This window comes from Budorcas taxicolor, chromosome 11, assembly GCF_023091745.1.
Source record: "Budorcas taxicolor isolate Tak-1 chromosome 11, Takin1.1, whole genome shotgun sequence".
In the NCBI taxonomy this organism is placed as follows: Eukaryota; Metazoa; Chordata; class Mammalia; order Artiodactyla; family Bovidae; genus Budorcas; species Budorcas taxicolor.
Genome location: NC_068920.1, coordinates 39,558,742 through 39,572,801, shown reverse-complemented (window position 1 = coordinate 39,572,801; position 14,060 = coordinate 39,558,742). Strand labels below are relative to the sequence as shown.

At 44.5% G+C, this 14,060-nt stretch overlaps 1 protein-coding gene across 5 annotated transcripts in view; it reads right to left on the bottom strand.

Moving 5' to 3' along the window:
* Positions 1 to 14,060, bottom strand: part of ADGRF5 (adhesion G protein-coupled receptor F5) — a 113,276-nt gene that overhangs the window by 43,174 nt on the left and 56,042 nt on the right. For all 5 annotated transcript variants that reach the window (XM_052648734.1, XM_052648733.1, XM_052648735.1 and 2 more), the window contains exons 2-3: positions 13,457 to 13,582; positions 3,837 to 3,891 (exon numbers count right to left, since the gene is read on the bottom strand). In XM_052648734.1, the coding sequence (XP_052504694.1) occupies positions 3,837 to 3,891; positions 13,457 to 13,558 (157 nt within the window). In that variant the 5' untranslated portion in view covers positions 13,559 to 13,582. The remainder of the gene's footprint in view (positions 1 to 3,836; positions 3,892 to 13,456; positions 13,583 to 14,060) is intronic.

Genomic DNA, 14,060 nt, shown 5'->3' with positions numbered 1-14,060 from the left:
CACTAGTCCCCCAGGGAAGTCCCAAGAAACTTCTGCTTTCAATCCCCTGGAAAGAGTGCCATAAAGACTAAGTTTCCAGCTGACTGGCATGTTTCCAAAATACGATTTTCATTCCAGCTCCGGCTTCTGCTTATAGCCTCCACCTTCCCAGTTACCCAGGCCTGTGTATTCCCTGCTGCCCCTATACCAAACCTGCCCCCAGGTCCTTTTGACTCATTTCTCAAAATGTCTTTCACAAGTGTTCCCTCTGTCCCTTTCGTAGGTCATTCCGGAGACCTGGCCCATGATGGTCAGCACTGCTGAGCATCCTCGCTGGTCTCCCAGCGCTGACTTCACCTAATTCCTTCAGCCATAACCACCGGGCAAATTTTCACTTCCGATGGCTTCCGCCAGTTCTCTCTCTGCGAGCCTCTCAGCTGGAATGGAATCCAGGTCCTGGTGGAACTGAGGCAGAATTCTGAATACTCTGACCAGTGCTTTTTTTCCTCTGCTCTCCAAGAACCACTCTGCTCTAACAGGAAGTATTACGCTATTCTTGTCTCTGGCCTCTGGGTTTTTGTGCAGGCTCTTCCTTAACAGAGTTTCGAAAGAGTTTTCCTAAAATGCTAATGTCACGACATCCTTCCTTCTGCCTTCAGGAGTTATATGAAATCTTCTCTGCACCAAGTGTATAGTTTGGGCTCTTTCAGACACAACATTTTTTATTAAAAATCAAGTAAATTTGTTTTAATTAAAAAAACATTAAAACAAACAAAACAAGTACCCTCTAGATGATGCTATTAATATTGAACAATATGTACTAAATATTATTTAATTCTCTCAACGCCTGTATAGTAATAATATATTTGGAGATTTGTATGTGGGTTTCCAAGGTGGCGCAGTTGGTAAAGAACCTGCCTGATGATTCAAGAGACACAAGAGATGCAGTTTCATTCCCTGGGTCAGGAAGATCCCCTGGAGTAGGAAAAGTAACCTGCTCCAGTAATCCTGCCTGGGAAACTCCATGGACAGAGGAGCCTGGTGAGCTACAGTCCATGGGATCGCAAAGAGTTGGACACGATTGAGTGACAAAGCATGCATATATTTGTGTGTATGTATCTATATGTCGGTTTGGGTATGTGTGATAGATTTTTGATACATAACAGGTGATAGAGGAAGAAGTCTATAGCTCAGAAAAAATGCGAGTATTGATCCTCTCTTGAAAGGTGATTTCTATTTCAAAACCTAAAGCTCTAAATATTTGGTCCAGTGCCTCAAAAGAAAATTTCTTTTAAGAATTTTTTCTCCTGAAACCTCTGTTTGCCTCTGTTTGGTATTAAGGCTCCAGAACACAGACATTCCTGTGTGGCCCTTGTTGGATTTAACATTCCTGTTGCTTTCCTAGTTTTCCTGGGGTGTGATGCTCTTAACTGCAGCTTACATCCTGAGTGTCCGTGACCTAGTGCCTGGGGCTTTCCATGATCAGTTCTTGCTTCAGTGATTTGTAAAAGTACCAAAGCCAAACCATCTGTTGCAGGTGATGAGCTGAGTCATTAACACTTCCAAAATGACTCCAGAGGCCCAAGAGCACACAGGACCACATATTTTAAAAAACAGAAAACATCTCATGGTGATTTATCATTGCCATGATCGTTTTTAATGAAAGCGTGTCTGGAAAAACTATGGAATGTCAAATTCCTAGACGTGGAAGTGGTTTCCTCCCTGACGGCTGACCTCGCAGGCTGTCACCAAGGGTCACAAATAGTTGGAAAGTGCAGGAAGATGTTACTTTTCCAGCTGTGGGGGTCACCAACCATCCCTGAGGAAGCTGGGACTCAACACAGGTGGTGTGATTTTAGGAAGAGAAGTCTTTCAAAATATGTGACTGGGGACCTCGTTGGCCCTGTTGCTGTCATGGGGACGGGAGGGTTCAAGGGGTTGTCGGGGATGGAGTAGAGATGATGATACTTGTTTTAAAGCACAGGAAGTACAGTCTGCTCTGTAGACCAGTGGTCCCCACCCTATTTGGCACCAGGGATCGGCTTCTTGAAAGACAATTTTTCCATGGACTGGGGTTGGGGGGGCTGGTTTTGGAATGATTCAAGCACATTACATTTATTGTGCACTTGACCTCCCTGATGGCTCAGATGGTAAAGAATCTGTCTGCAAAGCAGGAGACCTGGCTTCACTCCCTGGGTTGGGAAGATCCTCTGGAGAAGGGAATGGCACCCCACTCCAATCTTCTTGCCTGGAGAATCCCATGGACAGAGGAGCTTGGGTGTTTACAGTCCCTGGGGTCACAAAGAGTTGGACACGACTGAACAACTAACACTTTCACTTTTTTTCTTGATTTTTATTATTGTTACATCAGCTCCACCTCATATCATCAGGCATTATATCCTGGAGGCTGGAGACCCCTGCTGTGGATCACTTCAGGGAAAGCAAGGAGGAGGGTAAGTGAGAATCCCACAGGGATATAAAACCAGGCTAAAGCAGAAAAGAAAGGGAAGGAAGGGAAGGGAAGGCGAGAAGAACAAACAGTATAAAGTTTTGGTGAGCTTTTTGATAGTTTATTAACAATGTGGTCGAATTCTCCTTTCAGGCACTGGGTAACAGTCAGACCCGGTTATAGCCGATGGAGGGTCTACCAGATACCTCTGTCCTGCGCTCTGAACAAGCTTGCTCGCTCTGGCAGTCCAATGTCTCTTTCCTACCACAAGATTGAACAGATCAAGTCACGATTTCACCACCACGCTACAAGTGAAGAAGTTTCTAGATGGTTGGTCTAGCCACAAAGCCAGCAGACTCCTAGCGAAAAGGGACACAGCCTCTGAATTCACACAAGTGGCTATGACAGAGACACGCCTTCTCTTTATTTGTTCACTGGTTTGTTGAGACATTGGGCTACTGGCCAAGCTACAGAGAGGAAGAGGGTTCAAGGGGGCTCATGTCTCCTGGGAGTGGCAAACAGGAAGCTAAAGAATTGCAATGCATTGGGATAGATGTTGGGCCATGAGGATGTGTCATGGATAATGAGAACCCAGGAAAACAGCCCTCCTTGTCTGGGGAAATTGATGGAAGAGCTTCCAAGACATGAATCCATATGAATTGATTCCCCAGACAAGCAAAGAGGGCGTGGTGGGCGGGATGCTGACTCTGTGACTCTCGCAGATACAGAGATATGTGAGAGGATGATCGGATTTATGCAGGGAAATGACAGCATCCGGTTGATGCTATCACAAGATTGTTGTGATGGAAGGAGGATCTGGTCCTTGGAAAATGCAGCCTCCAGACAGAACCACCTGCCCCAGGTCTCCCATGGGGGACGGGACACTGAGGCTCATCATGCAGGTGTTCACAGCTCTCACCTGCCCCCAACCCTCCAAAAGGCAGAGCCCTGTGTTTCTCAGACCTCTTCTTTGGAATTTAGTGAGGAAATTGGAATGGGAAACAGAGGAGGACTTGGGTCTAGTGGTTAAATTGATCCATGAGATTAAGTGAGGAGTGAGAGGAGCCAAGATTAAAAGAAAAAGGAAAAAGAAAAGAAGCAAGGCTACTGGGTTGAGAGAAGAGAAGCAGGCTTTTTGGTGGTGCTACAGGGCTGCTGGGGGAAGGGCCATGGGGTAATCTTTGGGATCTGAGGAGCGGTGATGGGACAGGACACTTGGATAGAAGGTGTTTAAGATCCCTTTAATGTCACTTGACAGAGAATGGAGTGCCTTCACAGTTACTTCTAGAAATTGAACCCTGGGGTGCTTGGAGACCAAATCATGTAGATCCCAGTGTTTCAAAAAGTTACAACACATGCTGTTTGATGGGACTTACTAGAAAAGATGGTCAAGGAAATGTTTACATACCAGCTCGCTTTGGTCTTACTTGGTCCTCCTCCATTAGCTCATGTTCATGGAGAAGCTGAAAGAACATTTTAGAAAATAGTCAGTGAGTGTTAGCAATGTCTTTTCATGATGGTTTTCTGCTCACAGGCCCAGGAATGTTCAAGCTGAGCATAGGGCTGCGGCTCTAGGTCAATACCTCGTGCCCTGTGAATGGTGGGCCACCAGCAATGGGAGGGTAGGGATGCAATGGATTGGCCTCTGGGATATGACCTTGGCATTAACTTTTTAAAGACCAGTCACTAGATCCAGAAGCGGAAGAAATCAGCCTATCTGAGTCTCTCAGGGTTCCTGCAGCTTGAGGCCTGTCAAGAAATATAAATTATGCTGCTCTCCGTTGCACTGGGGCTTGAATCCTGAGTCATTCAGGCGGCACTTCAGACGAGTCTCACAACCTCTCTTCTGAACTCCCTCAGCCTGTCCCCACCCCAGTATTTCTGCAGCCTTGGGACTATTTAGGTGATGCATGCTTAGAAATTATTTTCTCCTTCTCAAGCCCTTTTACTCCTAGATGGTTTTATGGTTGCTTTTTGGGTCAAGGGCTTTGAGACCCAGCTCTAGAGCCAGACTGCTAGGCTAAAGAGCCGTGCCCCTTACTCGCCTGCGACCTTGAAGAAGTTATTTAGTCTCTTTGAGCCTCAGTTTTCGTTTCTGTAAAACGGAATAATAGTGCCGACCTCATAGAATTGTTATGAGAATTAAGCCAACTGCAGTGTGGAATATACTAAGCTCTTAAAAACATTAGTTATATCATATAGTATGTTCGTCTCCAAGGCAAACCATTCACTATCACAGTTATCCAAGTCTATGCCCCAACCAGTAACGCTGAAGAAGCTGAAGTTGAACGGTTTTATGAAGACCTACAAGACCTTTTAGAACTAACACCCAAAAAAGATGTTCTTTTCATTCTAGGGGACTGGAATGCAAAAGTAGGAAGTCAAGAAACACTAGGAGTAACAGGCAAATTTGGCCTTGGAATGCAGAATGAAGCAGGGCAAAGACTAATAGAGTTTTGCCAAGAAAATGCACTGGTCATATCAAACACCCTCTTCCAACAACACAAGAGAAGACTCTACACATACACATCACCAGATGGTCAACACTGAAATCAGATTGATTATATTCTTTGCAGCCAAAGATGGAGAAGCTCTATACAGTCAACAAAAACAAGACCAGGAGCTGACTGTGGCTTATTGCCAAATTCAGACTGAAATTGAAGAAAGTAGGGTAAACCGCTGGACCATTCAGGTATGACCTAAATCAAATCCCTTATGATTATACAGTGGAAGTGACAAATAGATTTAAGGGCCTAGATCTGATAGATAGAGTGCCTGATGAACTATGGAATGAGGTTCGTGACATTGTACAGGAGACAGGGATCAAGACCATCCCCATGGAAAAGAAATGCAAAAAAGCAAAATGGCTGTCTGGGGAGGCCTTACAAATAGCTGTGAAAAGAAGAGAGGCAAAAAGCAAAGGAGAAAAGGAAAGATATAAGCATCTGAATGCAGAGTTCCAAAGAATAGCAAGGAGAGATAAGAAAGCCTTCCTCAGCGATCAATGCAAAGAAATAGAGGAAAACAAGAGAATGGTAAAGACTAGAGATCTCTTCAAGAAAATTAGAGATACCAAGGGAACATTTCATGCAAAGATGGGTTCGATAAAGGACAGGAATGGTCTGGACCTAACAGAAGCAGAAGATATTAAGAAGAGGTGGCAAGAATACACAGGAGAACTGTACAAAAAAGATCTTCATGACCCAGATAATCATGATGATGTGATCACTCATCTAGAGCCAGACATCTTGGAATGTGAAGTCAAGTGGGCCTTAGAAAGCATCACTACGAACAAAGCTAGTGGAGGTGATAGAATTCCAGTTGAGCTATTTCAAATCCTGAAAGATGATGCTGCGAGAGTGCTGCACTGAATATGTCAGCAAATTTGGAAAACTCAGCAGTGGCCACAGGACTGGAAAAGGTCAGTTTTCATTCCAATTCCAAAGAAAGGCAATGCCAAAGAATGCTCAAACTACCGCACAGTTGCATTCATCTCACATGCTAGTAAAGTAATGCTCAAAATTCTCCAAGCCAGGCTTCAGCAATACGTGAACCGTGAACTCCCTGATGTTCAAGCTGGTTTTAGAAAAGGCAGAGGAACCAGAGATCAAATTGCCAACATCCGCTGGATCAAGGAAAAAGCAAGAGAGTTCCAGAAAAACATCTATTTCTGTTTTATTGACTATGCCAAAGCCTTTGACTGTGTGGATCACAATAAACTGTGGAAAATTCTGAAAGAGATGGGAATACCAGACCACCTGACCTGCCTCTTGAGAAATCTGTATAGAGGTCAGGAAGCAACAGTTAGAACTGGACATGGAACAACAGACTGGTTCCAAATAGGAAAAGGAGTACTTCAAGGCTATATATTGTCACCCTGCTTATTTAACTTCTATGCAGAGTACATCATGAGAAACGCTGGACTGGAAGAAACACAAGCTGGAATCAAGGTTGCCGGGAGAAATATCAATAACCTCAGATATGCAGATGACACCACCCTTATGGCAGAAAGTGAAGAGGAGCTAAAAAGCCTCTTGATGAAAGTGAAAGAGGAGAGCGAAAAAGTTGGCTTAAAGCTCAACATTCAGAAAACGAAGATCATGGCATCCAGTCCCATCACTTCATGGGAAATAGATGGGGAAACAGTAGAAACAGTGTCAGACTTCATTTTTTGGGGCTCCAAAATCACTGCAGATGGTGACTGCAGCCATGAAATTAAAAGACGCTTACTCCTTGGAAGAAAAGTTATGACCAACCTAGATAGCATATTCAAAAGCAGAGACATTACTTTGCCAACTAAGGTCCGTCTAGTCAAGGCTATGGTTTTTCCTGTGGTCATGTATGGATGTGAGAGTTGGACTGTGAAGAAGGCTGAGTGCCGAAGAATTGATGCTTTTGAACTGTGGTGTTGGAGAAGACTCTTGAGAGTCCCTTGGACTGCAAGGAGATCCAACCAGTCCATTCTGAAGGAGATCAACCCTGGGATTTCTTTGGAAGGAATGATGCTAAAGCTGAAACTCCAGTACTTTGTCCACCTCATGCGAAGAGTTGACTCATTGGAAAAGACTCTGATGCTGGGAGGGATTGGGGGCAGGAAGAGAAGGGGACGACCCAAGATGAGATGGCTGGATGGCATCACTGACTTGATGGATGTGAGTCTGAGTGAACTCGGGGAGTTGGTGATAGACAGGGAGGCCTGGTGTGCTGCGATTCATGGGATCACAGAGAGTTGGAGACGACTGAGCGACTGAACTGAACTGATAGTATGATAGTTAAGAGTTAAGTACTCTGCAGACATTGCTTCAAATCCTAGCTCTTCCATAAAATGGCTGTGTGACCTTGAGCAAGTTACTTAACCTTTCTGTTCCTCAGTCCTCACCTGTAGTATACAGATACAAATAGTTTGCCTCATGAGGCTGGTGTGAGGAGCAAATGATTAATCAATGTAGAACACTAGAATAGCTTTAGTGACATAGTAAGTGCTGTTCTGGGACACGGCATCACACTGTCTGGGGGCACCATTCACACAGACCACCCCCTGCCCCCCAACTGCATAAACCACTTGCTTCATCTCCATAAAGCTCATCTACTGTCAACATGGGCTTCTTTAAGAACTGACATTGACTGGCTTTGCTGCTGGGCTCACTGCCAGCTCTGTAGCTTATAACGTCACCTTGACCTGATACGGGGCTCCTAGCTCATCCCTGCCTCCAAGTGAGTTTTCCTGCGATGAGTTTCCCAACCCAAACTTCCTTTAAGTCTCAGTAGAGGAGCCTGATAACCCCCGCCTCCAGGGTGTGTAGTTTACCTTGAACTCCCATCACCCCCCACCACCGCTGTCCCCTTACCAGAGAGCACCACCTGAGACAGAGCTTGTTTTGCCCTCCGTGGTCTCTGCCATTTTTTCCTAGTTATCTCCCATCTTAATGATATCAAGAAGAATAATTCCTAAGACATCTTCAACACCCGGTGCCAGGCACTGTTAAGTGCTTGGTGTGTGCTTGTTTATTCTATCCTCATGACAATCTAAGGTGTAGATACTGTTATCATCTGCATTTCACAGATGAGAAAACACAGGCGCGGAGAGGTCAAATAACTTGCCTAAGGTCACACGGCCTTGAAATGGCAGAATCAGGACTCAAACCCAGCTAACCTTCCTCCTAAGTCTGCACTTATCCACACAGGCACAGCATCATCTTACCAGGCGATATCCTGGGAAAGCATGGGGAAACTATTCCTCTCGGTGACCCCGTCTCTCTTAACTAGTACTTCGTCTCTTTCTCTATTGCCTCTTCCACCCCTGCCTTCTTTTCAGCGACTAGTATTAATGTCCACAGGAAATGTGAAGGGACCTGAGAGTCCACAAATGTTCTTGAAGACGTGAACAGAGGAATGATGACTGATGTTTGGGATGTGCAAGCTCAGGCGCTGCCTCCTTTGTTGTGAGGTTATCTCAGCTCTACCGAGATGCGAACGGACCAAGAAATAACAAAGTCAATGTATAAGGCTGGTTCCTGCCCGACTTCCCCGGGAGCCTGCTCTGGCGCTGAGCCTGGGCAGAAGGAAAGGTTCTTTGGCTGTCTTCCTGCCTCCATCCTCCCTGGGATTCGGGGGAGGTAGGGGGAGCCACCAGGAAGCTTTCTCTGTTCACTCTTTGTGGGCTTGCTGCAGGGGGACTCAGCCCAGGAGAAGGTGACTACCGGAGGTCACCTTTGGGAAGCAGGCCAAGGTTTCATTTCCTCCATTTTCCAGGGGTCGCTAGAGAATTAATGACTTGCCACTGGCAACAGTGGATTAAAATCAAGGTACATTTCAGTCCTCTCTTGTAAAGCACTTCTAATCTTCATGAGCATGAGACTCCTCTCCCTTCCCTCCCCCAATCAAATTTAGCAGGTCTCAGATAGGGTAAAGAAAACTGCTTTTTTTAAGCAGCACATCCCTGGACAGGAGGCCAGTTTTTGAGAACCTCTGCTCTTTAACTACTTCTTGAATCTTCATGGTGATTATCTGAAACTTTCACGGAATACCTCTAATTAAGTGCTACTTCCACATAGCTGTCACTTACTGGCTCCGTTGTTCAGTGAGGATTCACAGCTTTTTATGAGAATAACTGACTTTTGATTTTAAACCCTGTAATCACTGAGTTGCTTGCTTTTTTGGAAGGAAAGCTATGACAAACCTAGATGGTGTATTAAAAAGCAAAGATATCACTTGGCTGACAAAGGTCCATACAGTTAAAGCTACGGTCTTTCCAGTAGTCACATATAAATGTGAGAGTTGAACCGTAAAGAAGGCTGAGTGCCAAAAAATCGATGCTTTCGAATTAGGTACTGGAGAAGACTCTTGAGAGTCCGTTGGACAGCAATGAGATCACACCAGTCAATCCTAAAGGAAATCAATCTTGGATATTCATTGGAAGGACTGATGCTGAAGCTGAAACTCCAATACTTTGGCCGCCTGCTGGCCAAAGAACCAACTCACTGGAAAAGACCCTGATGCTGGGAAAGTATGAAGGCGAAAGAAGAGGGCGGCAGAGGATGAGACGGTTGGATAGCATCATCGATTCAATGGCCAAACTCCAGGAGACAGCGGGGGACAGGGAGGCCTGACGTGCTGCAGTCCATGGGCTTGCAAAAAGTCAGACATGACTTAGTGGCTGAACAACAATCACTGGGAAAAGACGGAGGGAAAACATACTAAAAGCACTGAAGCCTCTGGGTTGTTCACTGGTGATGCTGGTGGGGGCAAAGATCCTCGGCCACCCGGATTTGACTAAGCACCGAGAGTCAGGTCATGGGGCCTGGATTTCAAGAAGGCAGGTGCTGGAGTCACACCAAGAACTGATCCCTCTGCCTTTTCTTCTCTCTAACTGGAAAAGTCATTCATTCATTCCAAGCCTCACATTTTGAAAAACAAGGAGCATGAGAAGCGTGATGCGTCTCTGGCAGTGCTGACAGCCCACGTGCCCATCTGGCCTGGGCTCATAGGGGGACAGTCTTGCCTGCCTGAGTCTCACGTCGCCCCAGTTCGGGGAACTATGAGGCTGCACACAGATCCTGCCAGGGTCTCCCAGTGCTGAGTACGATTCCAGACAAAACCCAGAGCCTCTGCCTGTCCATGGAAAGGTACCCACATGGGTATCGGAGGACAATGACCAGCTCTGCCCAGAAGGGATTTCCTGTTTGCCAAGCTTCAGTCAGAAGATACAAGGTCACCGATTCCAGGAAATGCCCCACTTGTTGAACTTTACAAGTAATGGGAGGGTGGGGAGTGGCCTGAAAAGGGAGCAGACAGACAGTCAGGAATGAGAGATGGCATTTTTAGAAGTGAAAAAAAAAAACAGGGAGCCAGATGTCAAACAAATAAATAGTCACAGATCTCACCCAGTTTTGCATCTTTGCCTCACTTGTCTCAGCAAGGATTCCATTAAAATATCTTCTTCCTGGGCATGCAAACCCAGGTTTATTTGTACCAGAATAGTAAAAATAACCACCAAATCTTATGCATTTGCTGTGTGCCAATCATGATGCTAAGCCATGTAGATCTGAGAACATGTAATCCTGAAGAAGCTGAAGAATGAGACACTATTTATTTCTCATAGTATGTGAGAAAACAGGTTCAGGGAGATGAAAAAAATGAGATGGAATTTCCAAAGTTAGTGAGCATTAGAGCTGGGCTTTGGCCTCAGGGTTGATCCCAGCGTTGAGAATCTGCAGCCCTGCTGCTCCCAGTGTGATCACTGGGATGGGAACAAGAGTAACTAGTCAGAAGGCAACACCCAGAGACCCACCCTCCGGCTTCCTGAGCTGAAATCTGCACTTTAAGAAGGTTCCCAGCTGGATTCATGCACACATTGAAGTTTAAGAAGCTACATCATCAATCACACTTCAAAAGGCTGTCTAGCTATATTTGCACCCCCCTGTTCAGAGCAGCATTGTTCACAGCAGCCAGGAGGTGAGAGGAACCCAAATGTGCATTAATGGATAAACAGATTAACAAAACGTAGGATATACATACAATGGATCCTTATTCAGACTTAAGAAAGGAAGGAAATTCTGATGCATACTATTAATACAACAGACACATTTTTACGACTTTACGCTAAGTGAATAAGCAAGTCACAAAAAGACAAATACTGTATGATTCCACTTGTATGAGGTACTCAAGAGTCATCAAAATCATGGAGTGGGAAAGTAGAACAGTGAGCTCTAGGAGCTGGGGTCCTGTGGGGGGCTGAGGGGGTTTTGTTTAATGGATACAGAGTTTCAGTTTTGCAAGATGGTTTTGCAGATTGATTGTGTGACAATGTGAATATATTTAACGCTACTGAAATACACACTTAAAAATGGTGACAATGGTCATTTTTTTTTTAACAGGTCATCACTGTATGTTATACTGCGTGTACTGTTACAATAGTAGCTGAGTGGCAACCTAGGGCCATATAAGCTGATAAGGCAGTTTCAAGGGCATCTCTCCAATGGAGGTCTTCAGTCTCTGAACTGGATGAAAATATTATATCTTGAAGGCAGATCTAAAGGGGGAAAGGGGGGCTCTTTAGGATGGTGGTGGGAATATCCAGGAAGATATCCTGGTCCACCAGGCTGATGGAGGAGCTCTGTTATGGATGTTCACGAAGGTAGAGCTGGCACAGTGGAAGGGCATTGCTGTAGCCAGGAATGCTGGGAATCTCTGGAACAGAGGCAAGGCTGACCCCATTGCTAAGATCAGGTCAGTCTCTGGCTTTCTCCCCATATGCATGGGGTAAGTAGACTTCTGTACTGACCATGCACATCCTCGGGAAAAGTAATGTTTCCACCTTCTATTTATAAGAGCAAGCTGCTGCATAGAATTGCAAGGGTTGTATCCTGCATATTGCAATTTGGAAGAAGACAGACAAAGTATACTTCCCAAAGTATGAGAGAAATAAATAAAAAGACAAGACCTAGGTCAAACAAAGAAAGATACAAAAACGAAAAAGAGGAAAGAAATGCATAAACCCATAAAAAAATCCTGAAAGTAAGAGCAAGAATTTTAAATGACATCAAATGTAAAAAAATTATACTCCCCAGTCACAGTCAGATTCAAAGAAAGAAAGAAAGTGAAGTCGCTCAGTTGTGTTCGACTCTTTGCGACCCCATGGACTGTAGCCTACCAGGTTCCTCCGTCCATGGGATTTTCCAGGCAAGAGTACTGGCGTGGGTTGCTATTTCCTTCTCCACAGGTTAAAAGAAAAGAATCTCAAACATGCATTGTTTATAAAAGAACCAGTAAAGCAAAGGGATATACTAAAAGCTACACAAAAAATAAAGAATAAACATCAACAAACACAAAACCAGAACCAACAACTGGAATAGAGGACAGAGAATTAAAGTTGAGAATCTCCAACCAGGAAAAGAGAAGACATTTTCTGATGCTAACATCTATCAGTGAAAAACTCTAACAGTCGTGACAGACTGAACGAAGTAACACTGAAATATCTTTTTCAAAAAGTCAGTAGAAAAAAATACAAGAAGGGAAATGATAATAGCAAACAGTGATAAGGCCTTTTTACATGTGTCAGGCACTAGTCTAAAGCATTTTGTAAATATTAACTAATTTAATTCTCATCAGTTCAGTTCAGTTCAGTTCAGTCGCTCAGTCGCGTCCGACTCTTTGCGACCCCATGAATTGCAGCACGCCAGGCCTCCCCATCCATCACTGACTCCCGGACTGGACTCAAACTCTTGTCCATCAAGTCGGTGATGCCATCCAGCCATCTCATCCTCTGTCGTCCCCTTCTCCTCCTGCCCCCGATCCCTCCCAGCATCAGAGTATTTTCCAATGAGTCATAGCAATCAGCAAATCAATACTATTATTTTCATTATTTTATAGATGAAAAAGCTGAGACGCAGAGAGAATCACATCTGTCCCATGAGATTTCATAATCAGTAATAAGCCCCGCTTTGGTGCATGGAGTAGCCTAAGGAAAGAAGATCCCGGTGATTCCCACAAGGAATAAGGGGGTGAGCTAAACTCCCATTAACTTCCCAAGGACAAAATGACCTGGCTAATTTGTTTTACAAAATCCTGGGTGATCACCCATGGCCCTTTCAACTATATCGATCTGTGATTATAACACAACACAAATTAACACCTCTTGAAATGTGTTTTAGTCTGATGCTCCTGGTTTAAAAAAAAAAAAAATTCCTTTGAGGACACACGTCCTGCTCTGTCCTCAAAATCTGCTTTTATCAATGGCGCTGTCAGTTTCATAGGGTGGAGCTCCAAGCCTGGAAGTGGTAAATTCATTAGGGAGGGAAGCCAGGGAAATGTTCCCTTGACACCGCCACTGATTCCAGAGTATGACGTGCTGCACCAGGGTGTTATTGTCGGATGAATACCACTTATGGTCCACCACTCACCCCTACCATTTGTGACATGTTCTCAAAGTTCCTGAACATTTGTATAAAGCAGTTTCTGTTTATTTTTTTCCCAGGAAATCAGAAAAAAAATGTGACAGGGAAATATAGCAGACATGGATTTACTCACCGAATGATAAACAATAGACTCTAAATTCAAACTCAGTGTAGCTTGGGAAGAATAAATCGCAATAATCACAAAGCACAAAGTGGTTCTCCTTGGGGACTTCATGTCTTCAAGTTTGAGTTGCCTTGCCTGCAATGAAAATAAAGATGGCTTAGAGAAAGAGTTGTTTATTTATCAAACTTACAAAAAGACTAGGAAATGCTGACTCCAGGGTCACACTGCAAACGGGCATTTTCAGTGGAGGGGAGAAGGGAAAGAGCTTAAAGGCATCAACTGTAGAAAACAGTGTCCGCTCCAGACCCTGGGGTGATGAAAGGATAATATCAGGAAAGATGGTGGCTGGGGAAGACCAGGGATGGTACCTGCGAATGGAACAAAGATAGCAGATCTTTAGGTAGGTTTCCTAGAGACAGAGAGAAGGAGAGAGAAGAGGAAAGAGAAAGGAGAAAGAGGAAAGACTACTCAGTATGAAATACTTTTAACCTTATGGTTCAGTACATATGAACCAAAGGATTCAGAGAACAGTGCTTTCCTTGCCTGCATGCATCACACTCTGATGTTTTCAATTCTGTTCTATTCTCTTACCCTATGTCTTCTTTTAAGCCTG